General features: G+C 41.0%; 4 protein-coding genes across 5 annotated transcripts in view; 3 read left to right on the forward strand and 1 right to left on the reverse strand.

Moving 5' to 3' along the window:
• LOC108043023 (mucin-17) overlaps window positions 1-9,085 on the forward strand; it is a 33,555-nt gene extending 24,470 nt beyond the window's left edge. For both annotated transcript variants that reach the window (XM_044460092.1, XM_044460093.1), the window contains exons 4-8: window positions 5,096-5,263; window positions 5,343-5,456; window positions 5,523-5,606; window positions 6,231-6,332; window positions 6,402-9,085. In XM_044460092.1, the coding sequence (XP_044316027.1) occupies window positions 5,096-5,263; window positions 5,343-5,456; window positions 5,523-5,606; window positions 6,231-6,332; window positions 6,402-8,029 (2,096 nt within the window). In that variant the 3' untranslated portion in view covers window positions 8,030-9,085. The remainder of the gene's footprint in view (window positions 1-5,095; window positions 5,264-5,342; window positions 5,457-5,522; window positions 5,607-6,230; window positions 6,333-6,401) is intronic.
• Window positions 9,086-11,091: 2,006 nt separating this feature from the next.
• On the reverse strand, window positions 11,092-11,601 carry LOC108052078. The gene is made up of 2 exons (XM_017134401.2): window positions 11,579-11,601; window positions 11,092-11,509 (listed from the first exon to the last, which is right to left on the reverse strand). Exon 2 carries the CDS (start codon window positions 11,473-11,475, stop codon window positions 11,179-11,181), a length of 297 nt encoding a protein of 98 aa, XP_016989890.1. The 5' UTR covers window positions 11,476-11,509; window positions 11,579-11,601; the 3' UTR covers window positions 11,092-11,178.
• Window positions 11,602-12,847: 1,246 nt separating this feature from the next.
• Window positions 12,848-14,645, forward strand: LOC108052080 (ribosome biogenesis protein WDR12 homolog). The gene is made up of 4 exons (XM_017134403.2): window positions 12,848-13,136; window positions 13,198-13,867; window positions 13,926-14,172; window positions 14,240-14,645. The coding sequence occupies exons 1-4, from the start codon at window positions 13,078-13,080 to the stop codon at window positions 14,527-14,529; spliced, it is 1,266 nt and encodes a 421-aa protein (XP_016989892.2). The 5' UTR covers window positions 12,848-13,077; the 3' UTR covers window positions 14,530-14,645.
• A 554-nt stretch (window positions 14,646-15,199) lies between these two features.
• On the forward strand, window positions 15,200-18,986 carry LOC108052079 (ubiquitin-conjugating enzyme E2-24 kDa). Its single transcript, XM_017134402.2, has 4 exons — window positions 15,200-15,498; window positions 16,407-17,028; window positions 17,730-17,814; window positions 17,880-18,986. The coding sequence occupies exons 2-4, from the start codon at window positions 16,428-16,430 to the stop codon at window positions 17,890-17,892; spliced, it is 699 nt and encodes a 232-aa protein (XP_016989891.1). The 5' UTR covers window positions 15,200-15,498; window positions 16,407-16,427; the 3' UTR covers window positions 17,893-18,986.
• The last annotated feature ends 84 nt before the right edge of the window (window positions 18,987-19,070 follow it).

Consider the following 19,070-nt stretch of genomic DNA (forward strand, 5'->3'; position numbering starts at 1 on the left):
TAAATATAACATTGTATAAAATCGGTTATATACAATTGGCCATAACTTTAAAAAGCTACAAAATAAAAGGATTAATTTACAAACTATTTATACATATGTAATAAATATACATGTGCAGGAATTGACATTTTTTGCTTGGGGACCTTAAAAAGAATGTTAATTTAAAAGGTAACATTACATAAATAAAGATTTAAACAATTTTCTTTGTTATTCCAATCCTTACATAATAATAAACCTACACTTTTTTAGATATACAATTTTAAGTTGATCAAAAATTATTAACTTTAAGTCCAAGATGTTAAAGTACTACTCCTAAATGCTTGTCAACCTTTTGATTAATGTTTAATCTTGCAAATTAAATGCTCTTCTCATGCGTAGAAGAACTACAGAAATTATTTTTCACAACCTGAACTAACAAAATTATTATTATTTTTTATAAGATGGTATTATTTTTCTACAATGCTTGTTAAACTTTTGATTGGCTCCATCATAATACCAACCGTTTCCAATTTCAACTTTGTTCAATCCAGCAAATGAATTCCTCTCCTCTTTTTATCATCCAGCGTATTTCGCTTCGCGCATATCACCTGCCATTAAACCGTATAATTTGTTTTCTGAGGTTTTTTTTTGTCGGGCGATGAGTTTGTGTTTTCTGCGGCTTTTGAGAAAAAAGTCTCCCGCTTGCGCCGCCTTTTGGCCCACCTCATTTATCATCTTTGTCCAGAACGACGACAAGTGCAACAACAAGTTCAGAACACTCAAAAAGCTCATTTGTTGTCATTTGTCCGTCTGTCAGTCCGCCATCCCATCACCCGTCCGCCGTATTTTGATTGTTTTTCATTGTTTTTGCTTTCGTTTTGAATGCCATTTAAGCGTCAATTTGAAATCGCATTCACAACTGCCTGACTTACGCGCCGCTGGTTTCTCGGTTTCCGCTGAAATTCCCCATGGGAACAATGGAATTATCAAGTGGTATATAAATCTGTCTATAAGCATGACGGCATATTCTTGTTACCAATTTCGAGTTTAGTTTGACATGCATGCTAAGATCAGATTCCCAACAACATAAGCATTTTAATAATGCAAGATTTAACATTAACCAATTTTGTATTTTTTAAATACAGCAATTAGTTCTCATTCAAGTTATTAAGTTGGGTAAGACTTAATTTATAAGATGTCAAAGAATCTTTAGGGCTAAGAAATTTTAATTTTGTAATTTTTAGTAGTATCTTCCCATTTTGTTTTCCCTTTAAAAATTTACAGAACCACTTTGACATTATATTCATTATATTTTTAAATTCCACACCAAATTATTCATATGTATATAGGTCGCTTCATTCCTTTCTATAATTCTTTTAACAGCTCTTTCCTTCGCAACATCTACTATTTCATGGTCTGCAGACTTAAACAACTTTGCCCCAATAAAAATGCAATTACACTCACAATTCATGGGCTAGGAATTTCCTTATTGCATTTGGCTGAGCAGAAGTCATGTCAAACTAACACATCTTCTGCCTAACTAACCGCAAACTGCTTAAGAAAACTGAAGGAGCGACCAGATGAACCGACCCCGCAACGACTTAAGCGCTCGGCGGAAATTCAACTAAGCAATGCTCCGGAAAAGCGGGAAAAGCGAGGATGGCGGCGAGAAAGCCACTTGCTGGAAATGTAATAATGATGGAAAACATTTTCTGGGCCGGGCTGAAGTTGACTAGTTTATGAAGTGTAGGTGGCGACGGCGAGCCAGACAATTTTCCGCAATTTCCACGCTCCTTGGCTCGACTTTGGGATGATTTGTTGTTGGTTTCGGCCTTAGGCGTTTATAGCCGGCCGTATTTATCAATGGTGTTAAGTATTATTAATAGTGCGGTGCAGTGGTGTGGATTCGCGGGGGAGGCTGTCAAAAATTTGCTCCAACTGGCATAGCTTTAATGGATATTTAGCTGATAATATCCAGCCTAAGTGGGTATTTACAATCCAGCCCTCTTGATATACGCTTTTCCTACGCCCCTGGCACTGACTGAAAGTCATTCCAGGCCCTTTTTCGGTTGTTTGCCAGCTTGTTTATAACAATTGCCCGGAATTGTGCTTATCATTTATCACGACAAAATAAAAACAACATTAATTTAGAATCATTGACATTTATGGGTATGAATCAGCAGCCATTGCAGCGGCAAATCGCGTCACATTTACTGGCATTTGCATAATAACTTTCTGTCTTGCGGAAAACAATCAAAAGCTAATTTACAATGCAATTTCGCAGAGTACAATTTATTGTCAGTCGGCCGAGACAAAAAAATTCACCGGCTTACAGAATTTAAGCATCCAGAGAGGGAGTGAGATAAAGCAAGTGAAGAGGCTGACGGGAAAATCTAAAATAAGATCTCTCGGTGGCGTATACGTAATCTGACCAAATCGTGTTACTTGAGTCCCAGACAAATGTCCCCCATCCGTCCCCCCAACTGCTCCACATAATGTGAATAATAATTTTGCTCATTTGAAACGTGTTGGCCAGCCAAAAATTACTGGGAGCCACAGCAACAAAAAAAAAGACAAACCCAGAGACCCAGAGACAATGGGAAGTCGCGGAATTAGCGCTGCGTTCCACAATGAAAAAATGAAAACAGAGCGCAAAACGGGAAGCTGTTCTATTAATTGCAGCGTTTCGGATTTCATCCATGTGTGTCTGTGCCTTGCATAACGAGCAACAAGCAAAAATGCTTAAAAAGGCTAAATGAAAGTCGTAGACGTTTAAAATGATTTCAGAATACTTAGCTAAGTGCGATGCACAAGGAAAGATGCCAGCAAAGATATGGAGCACAGCTGGTGGACTCTGAGCATTATGAAGATAATGCGGGGGACTTTCATTTAAAATAAACTTAAGGCTGAAAATGCAGGATTTACTCATACAAAAATCAGCTTAAGCTTAATGGCACTTGACAATATCAAAAATATATAACCCCAACAAAGGAAATATTCGGTATTTTAATTTTTAAATATTCATGAATGAATTAAATAAAAGACAATCATATATTCTTGTAAATAACAACTTTTCACAATATTTCTATAATTGTTATATCGAAATTGATATATTACTACCGTATTTATTATCACTAAAATTAAAATTGTTTGAATATAAAATCACAATAGTATTCTTTTATTATATTTAATTATGGCATTGTTGCTACCGTATTTATTATCATTAAAGTTAGATTGGCTTTAATAAAAATAAACCAAAGTAAAATAGAACTGGTCTTAGACAACATAAAATATATTTTACTCACCATAATAAAGCGACTTTTAAATTTAATCAACTCTGGACATTTCATTCCCCCAAGTTGAACAGCGAAATAAATCTAAACAAGAGTCCCCCCTTTTTCCCAAAACGGAAGGGGAAAAGGAAAAGTGAGCAGCATATGCAGTTCCCTTAATGAGCGCTAGGAAAACAATTTGGCGTGGGATGTACATAGATAGGTCCCAGTTTATGAAGGGGACTCAAAATAAAGGATGGCCAACGCAGGCACAATAAAACTGAACCACTGGGCGTATGATTAATGCTCGCACATATTTAATCATTTTTCATGTCAAATGACAAGACCCGAGCTCAAAAGATTGCAGGGCCAAAAAGACCTTAAAGAAAGACCATTTAAGGGGCAAATGGAAAATGAGTTCGTACAAGGCTTGTCAATCGGAATTATACGCCAACTGGACAATCAACGGGCGTAGACAAAGCGGCTGCCACTCCATCTTGTGCTCCTCTTCGTTTCGGTTTCCCAATTGGGAGTCGCCTCAAACGGGGCAAACAAAAAAGCCAAACTAAAACTAAACTCATTTAACTTTGCCGTATTTTGATAGCATTTTACCTTGCCCAGCAGAAGCAGAAGCAAAAGCAGAAGCAGAAGCAGCAGCAACAGCAACAGGAACAACAAACAACTGTTATCAAAATGTCATTCATTCAAATATGTACCCAGTGACAGGGGGGCAAAGGGCATCTGTTGTTCCCCCTCCTCCCTCATGGTCCCTTTTTGCTTCTGGATACACTCTACGAAAATCCAAAAAAAAAAACTAATCCAATTACATTTGTAAATTAAAGCATGAATGCAATTTACATTTTAATTTAATTAAAGGAAGATTCGGGATAGCTTCGCAAAAGGCACTTAGCTTAGAAACACAATTATCTTTTATAATCTTAAACACAAGAAACTTACTCTTAAATGTTAAAGTAAACTAGTTGAACAATTCTTTAAAATAAAAAACAAATTTAAAAAAAAGACTAACTTTTTAATGGATGTTAAATTAAATTAACAGTAATCTTAGTACCATGAAAAGAACAAATTAATTTTAAAGAAACTTGCACTTACAAATTTCACTTATTAAAGTGGTTCCCATTTTATTTGTTTTTCTTGGAATGAGTCAACAAGTATTCAATCAGTTACAAAACGGAAAGGCTTTAATTTATTAAAAATGTCACTTATAATGCCTTTCAACAATATTTTAGGGTCATAAATGAAAATTGTATTACCCTAATAATAGTGTATAAAAGTGACAAAGCGAGCAAAAACGCTTTTAATGAGTCACAAAGCTGTACATCTAAATTTTAAATTCTAAAGACCGAATCGAGTGATTGTGTAAACATTATTTTAAAATAGTGTTTAATGAAATCATTTAAGAATAATTATTAGTTATACAAACATTTTTGTCTTAAGCCAATCTCTGAATTTTCTTCACATTTCATATTGCACACATTAAACTTATTTAATAGAGAATGTCGACTTAGCAAGAATGCATTTGTTTAAGCAAAATTTTATTAATTTTTTTGTATATACACTCTTGTATCGCCTATTTTCACCCTCCAAACAGGTAAAGATACAGAATTTGGAGATGTGGAGGAAAGGCACCGTCCCACAGGTTTAAAGCGAACTAAATCTTCGTAAGCCATATGGAAATCTGCGTCTTAAAAATGATGGGCTCCGTTGGTTTTTCTTTTTGTTGCTCCACCTCCTTTTTTTCTTCCAGTGCAGGATGCCTTGCCCTGGCCTTAGTTGACTTTCCGCTTTCTCCTATTTCACACTCGTGCTTTTCTCCTTTTTTGCAGTGCCCGCCACTGAAAGCAGCAGCGCATCCTCCACAGTCGTCACGGTCGCGGTCACGCCGAGCATCGCTCCGAGCAGCTCGAGCGGCGGAAGTGCCGGATTTGGATCCTATGGCCCCGCGGCCAGCACCACGGAGTCCCCGGCTTCCCCGGAACAGCAGCAGCCACAGGGTAAGAGCCGAAAACTAATCCCGCCGCCCACTCCTAAACTAAATGACTAACAATGCCCGCCTCCTCAAATTGTTTATAGGCCAATGCCTGCTGGACGGACTCTGGGTTTCCGAGACCGCGGCCCGCTGCGAGTATCAGACTAGTTGTCGTGCCATCCAGCGCACCGGCCACTGCTGCCCCGATTACAAATGCGGTAAGTGAACACCACGCCGGCGAATAGCCTTTCGGATGCATTTATGCAAATCTCCCCCATCCGCAGATTGCGAAAAGGATGGCAAAACTTATGCCAATGGTTATAAATTGGTTGATCCGGACACGCCGTGCACCGTGTGTTATTGCAAAGGTGAGTGCATCCAGTTTGCTTAAAATTTAGCTGCGAAGTGGGCGAAATTATAGCAAGACTTGAGATATTTTAATTGGTATGCCAACCATCATAAATTTACTTTAATAAATAATTTTTCTTAATATGATTAGCGTTTTTATAATAAAATTTAGTAACCTATATTCATCAAATTGAAATTTTTGTTAAAAAACAAAAATTAAAAATAATTAGGTTGTGTTTCCTAAAAAGAATCAAGTATTTATTTTTATTTAAAATTTTTAATCTCAAAACAAGAAATAGAATTATAAGCGCACAGTTAGTGTCCTATAAAATGTTCCTATTGAAAATTTGAATATTTGTAACTTTATTTACCAGGAGGAAAATGTTCCCTGTTACTGAAGTTTGTTCACTGCATTACACTATTTCCTAAAGTTATTAGAGAAATATTTAATTTATTTCTTACATTTGGTGTAACTTTCGATTTTCGAAAAGAAATTAATTTTTGTTTTCTGAATGCCCAAAGTTTTTTTTTTGTGTAGCAAATATTAGAATGCATTCCACCAGGTTTTGAACATATTTTCGCCGAGTTTAGCACTGTTAGCCAAACACCAAACACTTTGCCTGAACACACTCCATTTGTTGCAGGCGGCGAGATTGTTTGCAGCTCGGTGACCTGCTTCCGCCGTGACGACTGCATGCCCAAATACGTGCCCGGTCGCTGTTGTCCGGAGTACGACAACTGTCCGAGTGAGTCATCCGTGTGTGCTGCCAGGTCGACCAGTGGTCACTAATTCCTTGCTCTTCCCCAATCCCCAGTTCTCGACAACAACCCGCCGCTGGCTAGCGAACCCGTGAGCAGCTCCACCACCTCCACCCAGAAGCCAGGGGCCTTGGCTCAGCCGGCCGGATTCAACTGGAACATCACCATCAAGGAGATAACCAAGCCGACGGAGATCCGGATAACGGACGACAACAGGGCCAAGCCGTCGATTCCCACCCGGAAGCCGAGCAGTGCGATGCCCACCACCGAGGGACCTGCTCCACCATCCACCACCAGCGTGGACAGCACCACTGCAGGATCAGCAGGAGCAACAGGAGCAGCCGGTGCAGCAGTGACAACAGCAGCACCAATGGCCAGCAGCAGCAGTCCGGCAGCAGCAGCAACATCGCCGGTGCCAGCAGCAACACCAACGGACACGGCGGCAACACCAACGCCCAGCCAAGACAGCAACCCGAAAGCACTTCCAGGCGGCAGCGAGAGCTTAAAGCTCATCGCCTCGGTGGGCTACATCGAGCGACCCCTTGCCCAGAGCAGCAGCAACGTCGTGGAGCAACAGGTGCGGCCGCTGGTCACCTACATCTCCGAGGGACTGCAGCCGCTGGCCGGAAACGATCCCAGCAAGGTGAACATCAAGAGGGAGTACACCACGGAGGGTTCCATCGCCCAGAGCACCAAGGGCTTCGATGAATCCCTGCCCTTGTTTATCCAGAACGGTTTCAAGGACTCCCTGGTGGAGTCCTCCGACGGGGAGCTCGAACCCGACACGGCGGGCAGTGACAACATCTACCACATCATATCCACCACCGAGGGACCGGGAACCATCGCCAGAGTCACCACGGATGCCCCGGCCACCAGCCGATCCGTCATCAGCAATAACACCACCAAGTCGGGGATCGAAGTCAGTACCGAGGGCCTGGGATCGGTGAGCAGTGAGCCGCCCCCTTCCAGCTCCACACACCACATGGACGTGGAGGACGATGTGCCCCAGGTGGAGTCCAATCCGGCCTATCCCTCCCTGCCCGAGGACGACTTCAGCCTACGGGATGTGAACTTTCCCCTCGTCGAGCTGGAGGACATAGCCGAGTCCGAAAAGGACGAGCCCCGGAGCATTCCCAGTCCCTTCGAGGTGGACCACAGGCATGTAAAACTCACGCCCGACACTAATCTGGATGGCAGTGGCAGTGGCAGTGGCGGTGGGGACATAGAACTCGACCAGGAGAAGACCTCCACCACTGAGGAGATGATGGCGGCCGAATCCTCCATTCGGGAGAAGAGCCTGCTGGTGCCGCTGCTGATGTACAGTGGCGAGGACATATCCGGGGAGACCCGCATCCAAAACGGCAGCGATCTGCAGCTGGAGAAGATTAGTCGGAGCGAGGAGCAGGAGCTGGGCAGCGGGGATGCCAGGGAGCGGGAGCCCGTTACCCCCAAGTCCACGCTGGCATCCACCTTAGAGATCGATGAGCTGGGCTCGGGGGCGGGCCAGGTGGGTCAGGTGGGCGGAGTGGATCCCAAGGCCGATGCCGAGAGCCTCAAGCTGGACGAGAGCCAGGAGACGGAGGCCAGGGCCAGCGCGCTGGACAAATCCTCGGCGAGGGCCGAGAAGAGCTTCGTGGAGCGGGCCCTGCCACTGGGACGTCTTTATCTGCAGCGGATCTACTGAAGACCGCCGTCCGAAGTGCGAATACTTGGAAGATCAAACCCTTTATTGTATATACATACACCGTAAGGCCAAGGAGCTTGGAGAACAACGAAAATCCAACCATTCGAGCGAGCAAAGTGTTAGGTTTAAGTAGCCAGATAAAGGGAGAGGAGGATCCTTTGACGATTTTTATCATTTCCATAGACTGCATAACGACCTTCTGAATTTATCAACCTTATGGACGTAATCATTTACTTATTATGAGTATGATTAGCAAAGCTGGGCTCCCCAAATGCAATAACGAAATGTTTCATTATCAGTTTGCCATCGATGCGCAAGCGAAGGCAATCCAAATTGCTTAGTTATATTTCTTATTTATACGTATTGACCTAAGTGCACATACAACATTCAACCATTGCCACGCCCACAATCCAAAATTCATCGAATAAGTCGCAACATTAACGAGAAGGAGAAATTTTTAACTTGTTTTATCTCATCATGATTTTATTTAATTTGTAATTTATTTCGTAACCAAATGGAAATGATTTGAAAACGGCAAGAGGGAGTTACGTAAGTGAACCGATCGCTGCACCTTCGGTTTATTTTTGAATGCAATGGCAAACTATATAGTCCTCTTTAATTTGAAAAGCTTTTAAGTTTAGACTGAATATGGAAAAGTTTTAATTTAAAGCAATTTACAATTACTCCTACTTTAACCATAATTTATATACAATTTAAACTAATTTAAACTTGACATTGAGTCGGCGATTATCGAAGTGAGGAACAAGGATTCCCCAAAAAGGACTTCCAAAGCTCGCCTGAATTTGAAAACTAACGAGAGCAGAAAAGTGTCAAAATAAAAACGCAGTCATTCTTTAGTTAGTTCATAAAATAAACAATTACCTATATGAACATAATTTATTTAAGCGATGATCGTGCACACTATCACTCACACACAGCCACACAGATTTTTTGAGATAAAGTAAACTATATTATGAAAATACTTTAACTAGCGTAAATTTAGATTGAAGCTCATTTTAAAATGTATGAACTATGAAATAAAAATGAGGTAATTCTAAAAAACAAGTAAATGCAATTGAGGGGCAATGGAAAAAGAGTCAAGGGAAGAAAATAAAATTAAAACGGTGAGCTTTAAGGTTAATTTTAAATCAGGTAAGATTTATAGTTATATATAATAGTTTGGCCTCTTATTAAAAAATGCAAGTAAATTGACGAGAACTTGGAATACGTTTTCAAAAGAAGTGGACTGTAAATTATCTTATTGAAAGGCTCATTTTTATACCCTAGCTGAGGGTATTATAATTTCAGTCAAAAGTTTGCCACGAAAAATTTTGATGCAGATTTTTAGAGAATCAAAATACGAGTCTTTAGAGGTATGCCACTTTGAAATCGGATAAAATTTAATAAAGTTATGGACTTCGGAAGTCTAGTTATGGGCCTCCTTTTAACAACACATCGGAAACTTGGAAATAAATGACATGAAAATGGGTCAAAAATTGGACCAACGCTAAAATGAAAAATTTTGACGCACATTTTTTGAGAATCAAATTACGAGTCTTTAGAGGTATGCCACTGTGAAATCGGATAAAATTTAATAAAGTTATGGACTACGGAAGTCCAGTTATGGGCCTTCTTTGAACAACACATTGAAACTTGGAAATAAATGACATGTCCGTCCGTCCGTTTCTACGCAAACTAGTCCCTCATTTTTAAAGCTATCTGCTTGAAACTTTCCCAAAAGTTGTCTTTCTATTGCAGGTAGCATATAAGTCGGAACGAGCCGGATCGGAGCATATAGCTCCCATAGGAACAATCGGAAAAAAAATTCAAAACAATTATAACTTTGTTGCTTTTCATTTTTTTGTCGGACAACAATATCATATAGCTGCCATAGAAACGATGGCGAAATCCAGCGAAAAATCGACATATCTTTATTGTTTTTAGTAATATAGGCATAGAAATCGAAATGTAGTTGATTTCTAATAACTGCAAGGGTATATAAACTTCGGCTTGTCGAAGCTTGTTTCTTTTCTTGCTTTACTTAAAATACAAATTAAAAGTGAAAAAAACAAATGATAAAAATAAAAGAAAACAATTATCTCTTACGAGTGATGGAATCATCAATGAGAGATTATTACGCCTTTAATTGCTTGCACTTCTTTAGAGATGCGAAACAAAGTAATTATTTTAAAATTCTTGGTATTGTTAGGTCATTTTATTCTGAAGATTCGATAATATCCTTTTTCTTAGCTTTTCATTTCTGCAATGTTTTATTGCTGATACTTTTTATTACCAACTGTCAAAAAGAAGACTTTTTTATGAAAAAGCAGTTCATAGCTTTTTTCTTCATATTATTATATTTTAATATGTATTACTTCCTATTCTTGACTTTTAAATGTTTAAACTATAAGCCACTGTTTAAGAGATGTTTTACCATAACTAATTAGATTAATTAATTATAATTAACATTAAATGTAGAAGAAAAACGCTCTTGAAAGCTGCAGGTAAGTAGGCCTTTGAGCCCTACGACCATCGGTCCTACCCAGATGTTACGCAAGCATCAGCTCCCTGCGGGCATGCCACGCCCCCTTTTTGGGTACCTATATCTCATTACACATGCAAGTGCATGTGGCGGCAATTACCAGACATTAAATAAACAAACCGAAGCCCAGCAAAGCAACGGGTGAGGAAAACAATCACGACGACAACTGTTGCATCACGACGGCAACACAAAAGTTGCCGGCGGGGCAACCTCTCGGGTTACCGCCGACTCCATCGTATTGAACCGCAGTGCACAATCCCCCGACTTACATAACAAGGTTGAGGATACCATTCCACAACATTAATGTGCCGACTTTTATTGTTAATTCGTATGCGCAGCGGGATCAGCGAGGAGAAAGTGAAGTGTCCGAAGAGCATTAGGAAAAAGCTACAAAAGTCCAATAAATCACTCTTTTTCGATCGCAAGTTTGCAGAGGAACCATCCAACTGGTTTTCGGGTAGGATCACTTTCGCTTTCGCTCGTCCACCGAAAAGCAAAAGACAGAGACGCTTCGATTAAATACGGGTGATGTTTTCTTTTATTACTGTGAAACTTAACAATGAGGGCGAAATGCAATGACCTAACCAAGGGAGTAGGAGTACGACTCCTAGTTGCGTCCGATCTGGTCGACCTGGGACTGCAGGTTGTTTATCACCTCGGAGGGCACCTGGTCGCCCAGGATCTCGAACAGGTTGATGCGCTGGTTGCCGGGGATCTGCTCGTAGGCGCCCAGCTCGATGCCCTCCTGGACGTTCTGGATCTGGGCGTCCTTGGGGATGAGGAGCGTCTGCTGGGCCTGCCGGATGGCCTCGTTCGTGTAGGCGGCGCCCTCGCGATTCTGGGGCAGGGATTGGGCGCCGGCCAGGAGGAGGGCGAGCATCGAGCACAGCGCGAACACTTTCATTTTGTGATTTGGAGGATGTGATTTGGTCTCTGAACTGCAAGGGTTTAGCCGTATTTAGTGCGATCCCGTGAATCAATCGAATCGAATTCGGATAGTGTCTTACCTGGCGCGCGACGTTTGTTGTAATGTTTCGGCTTCGCAGGCCTCGAGCCCGTTTTATAAGCTGAGCTCCGAGCTCCGCAGCTGGAAGCCCCGAAAATCTGGAAAGCTTCAGCTCTTTCATTTCGCTTCGTTTCTGGCTTTCGTGAGGCCCCAGTAGCAGCAAAAGTTTTGCAGTAAAAAATAATAACAACAAACATGGTTATTACTTCCAGCTTAATATCCCATCGACCCATTAAGGTAAATACATTTTTTATTGGAAATATTTTCTTGGGCATTTGTCCAATTTTAATGCGAAGGTTAAGCGCCACTTCAGAAATGTCAAGTGGCATTTAACCTTCCAGTGCAACTCAACCACGAAGTGGTCTTTCAGGTGCTATCTGGTTCATATTAATAGCCTGTACGAAAAAAATTAACAATTACCAGTCTTTGAAGAGTGAAGAGTCATTTACAAATTGCTGCCACGGCTGGTCGTTTTTTATTTTTCCGTTTTGCGTAAGACGGCCCAAAACGAGTGAGAGCGAGAAGCCAAATTGCAGAAAATCATCAGCGCCTGATTTGCTTGCAAAAAATATTTAATTATCAATATTGCGAATTTGGCTCGTATCTTTTTAAATAATTACTTTTGTTGTAATACAAAACTCAGTGGCGACGTCATGAGGGGATTATAGAGCTTATATATAGCACATAGGAAATAACACCACCAATTCAATGGCCTTTGATTCGAATGAATTTGAACATTGTTAAGATTAAGTTCAAAAACCCTTGCAGTTATGGAAAAATGAAGAGTACAGTAATTTCGTTTAATTTTATTTAGACTTTAAAAAATTTATTATAGATTCCATCAAATTTATGTTGCTCATCAAGAATTTATATTCTTTATATTGTCGGAAACAACTCTTTTACTGTTTCTATCTAATAATTTATGCTTCATAATTAGGCGGCATTAAAGTCTTAGGAAGGCTTTTTTTTAGGCAACATAAGCCCACATTAATGGAAAACCCTTGACAATATTTTAAGATAATTTGCAATTCATTTGAAAATTATACCATTATCAAATATATTTAGAGAATCAATTCTATTATTCATTTTTTAAGGCTGAACATTTTATTATAATTTAGACAAATTATTTAGAATTGAAATGTGCATTTTAAAAGTTTAGTTACTTGACTCTTGGATTTCAAAAAACCGTTTTGCGATAAGTAAGCGATAACTCGATTAACGCGAATCGCGAAGAGTGCGATAACATTTTTTACCGCAGGCGCTTGCCCTTATTTAATACATTTAGTTGTATTTGTTGCATTTGCCATCGTTCGTTTGAAAACACGCTTTTCTTAAATAAACTGAATTGAGCACGCTCCTGCAAAAAAAAACACTATTTGAGTGGCCAATTGCTGCTCCAACCACTAGGAGTCCAGTCACCAGAAACAACCTACCTCTGGGAAAATCCCAACTTTGAAGTCGAATCAAGTGCCGCATAGGAAAACGCACGTGGGCCAGGAGATGGATGTGGAAAACGGAGAGGGGCAGGTGCAGGTACACTTGAAAACCAAGCAGGAGCAGTGAGTGTCCATAATGAAACTGTTCTAAATGGAACTGTATAATCCAAGAACCTGTTTTCAGCTATGCCGTGCCGGATGTGCCGTATGCCATCGATGGAACCGTCACCACCGCGGAGCTGAACACATTCGTGAACGCCCTACTCCGACAGAAGGATGACTCCTCATCTGACACCGATTTCGATTTCCTGGTGTTCGACGAATACCTGCGCGGCCGGCTGTGCGATCACTTGCGCGAGAAGGCCATCAGCTTCGAGGACGCCATCGAGATCGAGTATGTGGAGCGGTTTCCGGCGCCGGAGCCCCAGGATTGCCTGCTCCACGACGACTGGGTGTCGGCGGTGAAGGCTAGCGGAAAGTGGGTCTTGAGCGGATGCTATGACAACACACTGAATCTGTGGACCAACAAGGGCAAGCACATCCTCACCATTCCCGGCCACACGGCGCCCATCAAGGCGGTGGACTGGATTTCACTGGACGAGGAGACGGGTCGCTTTGTGTCCACCTCGCAGGATCAGACGGCCATGCTGTGGCAGTGGAGCGTGGCCTCCAACTCTGTGGAGTGCGTCTCCGTTTGCAAGGGCCATGAGCGAGGCGTCGATAGCGTCAGCGTGAGTCCTGATGGTCAGCGATTCGCCACGGGCTCCTGGGACACCATGCTGAAGGTGTGGTCAGCGGAGGTGGACGACGCGGCAGAGGGCACCTCTAAGCGGATGAAGGAGAGCGGCGTCAGGGTAGGTATTCATTCTCATTGAGAAAATTATTTATACTCACTTGTATATTTCCTTACAGACCCCCAAATTGACGCTGCAAGGACATCGCGAGAGCATCTCCGCTGTGCAATGGATGGATGCCACCACTCTGCTCACTGGCAGCTGGGATCACACGCTAAAGGTGTGGGATCTGAGTCTCGAGGGCATCAAAACCGAAATATCCACCAACAAGTCCATCTTTGATGCCAGCTACTCGAGGTTGAACCGCCTGATACTGACGGCCTCAGCGGATAAAAATCTGAGGCTATACGATGCCAGGACAAACCGTAGGATCACATTTTCCCAAAATAATCAATTTATATAGTCTTACACGATATTAATCTGCTCTTTCAGAGGGATCAGTGGTGCGGAATACCTACCTGGGACACAATGCCTGGGTGCAAAGCGTCATGTGGTCCACAACGGAGGAGTTCCTCTTCGTCTCCGGCGCTTATGACAACCAGAACAAGTTGTGGGACTGCAGGAGTCCTAAGGCGCCACTATACGACCTTCTGGGTCACGGCGATAAGGTTCTGGACATCGATTGGTCGAATCCCAAGTACATCGTCTCCGGTGGCGCTGACAATACGGTGCGCGTATTCAAATCCCGCAAGGCGTTAACAGACGATATGGAAACGAAGTAACCCTATATTTTGTAAACCTTTATACATACAAGATAAGCTTTAAGTAAATATTGAATGATACTTTTGTTTGTGTTCTGATCTAAAAACGAGATGGAAAGTAAACTTCTGCAAGCCAATATTTATTAAGCTGTGAAAGCATTTAATTGAAGACATCTGATTTGCCTGCATAGCTTCTGAAGGGCAGTTTCTGAACTTTTCAAATTCAATAATAAAACTTACATAAAATAACCTTTATAGGCTTCAAAATATCGTTATTCTGACATATTGTTTCTTTAGACTCTACAAATCCGTCAAAACTTATTAAAATATTATTCACTTAATCAATTTTTGGACTTATCGATTGGTTAATTAAATCAAAATATTAATTTATTCAACTTTTTAGGTGTAAATTTGCAGATAGTTTTTGTTCGCTACAAGCCAGCTATACTTTTTAATGTTTTGTTTATAATAATAAAAATTGCAACAGCGCTTCCGCATCAAAACCTAAAAAAATGTATAAATGGAAGATCCAAATATGTTTAATTCGAAACACATATATTTGAATAATTTTTTAAATCAGAAAACCTTAGAGTTGCCAGACAGCAGTGAAGGGCGCGCGGAGCTGCCAGAAGCTCGTCATCGATATTTTTCTGGCCCGCCAGCAGCTAGTGACGGACCCGGGGCGATAGCTGCCTACAAACATATAAATTATCGAGTTTCTAACAAAGATAAAGACGGCTCTGCGTCTCCTCGTATTAGCCAACCGTAATTTTAACCAAATAATAAAACCCGGAAAGGTGAAAAGTGAAAGACCCGATTCGCCCCTACTGCCACCCACCGAGGACGCCAGCAGAACAGCCTTGCACCCACTGCGAAGGCCGTGTGCGCACGAGTGCGAGCGAGAGGGCAGCAGGCGACGGCTACAGAGGCGAACGAATTATTTTCGCAAGTGTTGTGATTGAAAAAAGTGAAAGAAACTGCGATAGTGAGGTGTGTATTGTGTGTTTTAGGGAGACCACCGCTTTATCGGCGTTTAAGTTCCCCGAAATTGTGCAATCAATCCGCAGGCGGCGGAAGCGGCGGCATCATCATCATCATCATCATCAGTCGGCGGCGGCATTTTGCAAATGTCTGCTGATTGATTTTTTGCCGCATGCAGCACATGCGGCGGAAAGTTGGTTGGCCAGTCACAGAGGAACTATCCCCCGATCCTGGGCGGGGATAGTGTCCGGTAACGGGGCCTTGAACCCCTCGAAAGTCCCCCTTTCCCTTTTGCCAAAATGGCCGCTGCCGCTGCTCAATAGAAATGTGTGCGTTTGTGCGAAAAATGCAAACCCCTGACATCGAAAACAGAAAAAAATACTGGGTGGAAAACCAGGTCAAGGACCCTGGGGAAACCTGGCCCAGACCCGCTTATAATATCGCAATTCCACTGGCACCTATTTTCCTTCTGCCAAATGTGCACATCCCTAGGCAGGGTTTTTCATGAGGATGGAATGTAAATTCAAACCAAATGTACATTTTTGGAGGAGTCCCAAGAATCTTTTCCAACATATGCAACATGGCATGTGTTTTTCTGGAAACATTTTTTAAATATCCTGAAAATATGTTTTTATATTATAATATTTATAATAAAATATTTGTTCCAAAGTCCAAGCTAATTTTCTGTTTATTCCTTATAGTCTGCGTTTGTTTTAACATCCCTCCTTGATGGTATATCACTCATAGTAGGAATAGTACCAAAGTACCGCCCACCATCGAAATCTAAAATAAAATTATTCCATATATTTTAATCCATTTTTTCAAATCTCAAGTCGGTTACATATTTATATTTGCAAATAAATCACCTACATTCGAAATTTAAAACAGCCTATAACCTCTCGATCTGATCTTTACAGCTCAAACCTCCCCGGCCAGACATGTCTTCAACCCCAGCAGCGGGCAGTGCCGCCGAGGTGGCCACCTCCAGTGCCACCTCGAATGTCCCCAGCGCACCCAGCACGACGGCCACCAATGTGAGCAATCCCAGCCAGCCAGTGTCCGCCGGAACGCCGCAGGCACGTGGCGGCAGGGGTAGCAACGCCAACGGAGGAGCCTCCGGCAGCAATGCCGCCGGCGGCGATGAGCCGCGCAAGGACGCCAAGCCCACGCCCAGGATATCCAAGGCCCTGGGCACCTCGGCCAAGCGCATCCAAAAGGAACTGGCCGAGATCACACTGGACCCACCTCCCAACTGCAGTGCCGGGCCCAAAGGCGACAACCTGTACGAGTGGGTATCCACTATCCTGGGACCACCCGGGTCCGTCTACGAGGGCGGCGTCTTCTTCCTCGACATTCACTTCTCGCCGGAATACCCTTTCAAGCCGCCCAAAGTCACGTTCCGCACGCGCATATATCACTGCAACATTAACAGCCAGGGCGTCATCTGCCTAGACATACTCAAGGACAACTGGTCGCCGGCGCTGACCATATCAAAGGTCTTGCTGTCAATTTGCTCCCTGCTCACAGACTGTAATCCAGGTGAGGAATGAAAGACAGAGTCCTGCCCAAGTAGAATTAAAATCGGTATTTCTTTAATCGTTAATTCTCTTGTAGTTAGTATGCAAATGCCATCAGGTTTAATCAGATTTAAATTTTCAAGTTTTTAATGTACTTAAAAGGTCCTTCCTGAATAGCTAGGCTCTTATTAAGCATTCAATGGTTAGTATGGATATCAGGTTACACACTCTGTTAGTTATCATAGATGCTGATTCCTAAGAATGCTAAGATCTAGGATCAAGCTAGTTGTATTCTTAGCTAGTTAAAAAAATTAAGGAAAACCTTTAGAAATTTTGAATGAAACCAAGGCTTGCAAATTCTGCTAGAATTGTAGCACACTGGACTATTTACTTTTTCTAGAGATCGTTTATTATCTGGTATAGGGACCTTTTGTATTTTGATTTTAATTTAGTCAGTAGTAAAGTACTTACAAGCAGATTTCGTACGAGTGTCTACATAAGCATTACAAATTTGTTAGGTGTCAACATGCTTTTCGTTTCAGTTCCTAAGAATTTCTTTGCAACGAATACATAAATCATAAAAACTGAAATAAAAGAAGTGCTCAGTTTTTTAACGTGTTGCTCTGGATAATCCCCGATCACTTTGGTTCTACTTCTAGGGTTATAACAATTAAGAATCCAAATAAAATGTTTATATTTTTCTTAACTTTAATCTTTTTACAGCCGATCCGCTGGTTGGCAGCATTGCCACGCAATATTTGCAGAATCGTGAGGAACATGATCGAATTGCGCGTCTCTGGACAAAACGGTAGGTCCCTCCAAGTTATCTATAGCAAATTGTTAATAATCATTAACCTCTTATTTTACATATAGGTACGCAACATGATGCGTAAATTTTGGCATCGTACATGTACCACAAACCGAAAACTGCAACAACAGAAACGAAAAATCGCATCTTGCAAATGAGAAAGTCTATTTTATAAATATATATTAAAATACGATAACTAATAAATTAACAGTAATACCTACCATAACATGTACACGTAGCATGAACAGCAACCGCCAACAGCCAGTCGATCCAATTCAGCCTATATTTATGTCGAGTTAATACAACAATTGTAAAAACATTTGGAGATTTCTTGAGTTGTATTTTTCGGAAACGAGTTTTGTTTTAGATCGCTTAGCAACCGAAAACATTGGAACGAGTCATTCGAGAGAAACCCATTCAAAAACAAAATGCATCATAAATTGCACATTGACATATTAAACTATAAACTATTCAACTGCATAAATAAATATAAATACAATTAGTTTATATTATATGTGTACAGTGTTAAGTGAAAATGGAGCTAACGAGTAACGAAAAAAGCCTATTTTAATGCGTAATATATTAATGCAACTAATGTCAGGGCAGTAAACTTCGTAAAGGATACTTTTCATTCAAAAACTGGCCACAGCAAGAAAAATTCTCATCAACAAAAGACTAAATGTGAAGTGGTAAACGAAAAACGAAAAATTTATGTATACACAACTTAAGACAACCTATTCCAAATTCCAAATCGAAAGTAAATAAATTTGTGTTATTTATATATAAAATCCGATTCGGTTTAAATTTTTAATGTGATATTTTTAAGTGTTCTGAATTTGTTTTTTTTGGCCAAATACTTTTCAGTAATAATTGATTTTGTATTGAGTTTAGACTTGAAAATTAAGAAGCTCCACCATAGCGGAATTTGTTATTTTAAACAAAGGCAATGAAGAGAATAAAGCTGATATATAAAGGAACAACAAAGCAAAAATATAATGAAAAACCAACTTCCTACTATTTTGTAGTTTTAATGACTAAACAGTCAGTGTCACATCAATGAAAAAACTGAAAGCAAGATTTCATAAAAAATAATTGTAAGTTTTTTTCGTAACCAAAACAAAAACTGAAATCGAGGATGGAAACGAACTTAAATAAAAAATATTGCAAAATTATTTATGCGGCTCTTTGAACAACTCACCATCGATTCGGGTTCCTCAGGTTTCTTGCCAAAAATAAATGTCACGTAATTACTTTGT

The sequence above is a fragment of the Drosophila rhopaloa genome, unplaced genomic scaffold (genome assembly GCF_018152115.1).
Source record: "Drosophila rhopaloa isolate 14029-0021.01 unplaced genomic scaffold, ASM1815211v1 contig_2, whole genome shotgun sequence".
NCBI lineage: Eukaryota > Metazoa > Arthropoda > Insecta > Diptera > Drosophilidae > Drosophila > Drosophila rhopaloa.

What these genes read in the sequence shown, in the direction of transcription:
- LOC108052078 (XM_017134401.2), bottom strand. Translation starts at nt 11,475, where the DNA reads ATGAAAGTGTTCGCGCTGTGCTCGATGCTCGCCCTCCTCCTGGCCGGC.
- LOC108052079 (XM_017134402.2), top strand. Translation starts at nt 16,428, where the DNA reads ATGTCTTCAACCCCAGCAGCGGGCAGTGCCGCCGAGGTGGCCACCTCC. An exon ending in GCTCACAGACTGTAATCCAG is followed by an intron (nt 17,029 to 17,729) that starts GTGAGGAATGAA and finishes ATCTTTTTACAG; the next exon opens with CCGATCCGCTGGTTGGCAGC.
- LOC108052080 (XM_017134403.2), top strand. Translation starts at nt 13,078, where the DNA reads ATGGATGTGGAAAACGGAGAGGGGCAGGTGCAGGTACACTTGAAAACC. An exon ending in TGAAGGAGAGCGGCGTCAGG is followed by an intron (nt 13,868 to 13,925) that starts GTAGGTATTCAT and finishes ATTTCCTTACAG; the next exon opens with ACCCCCAAATTGACGCTGCA. An exon ending in ATACGATGCCAGGACAAACC is followed by an intron (nt 14,173 to 14,239) that starts GTAGGATCACAT and finishes CTGCTCTTTCAG; the next exon opens with AGGGATCAGTGGTGCGGAAT.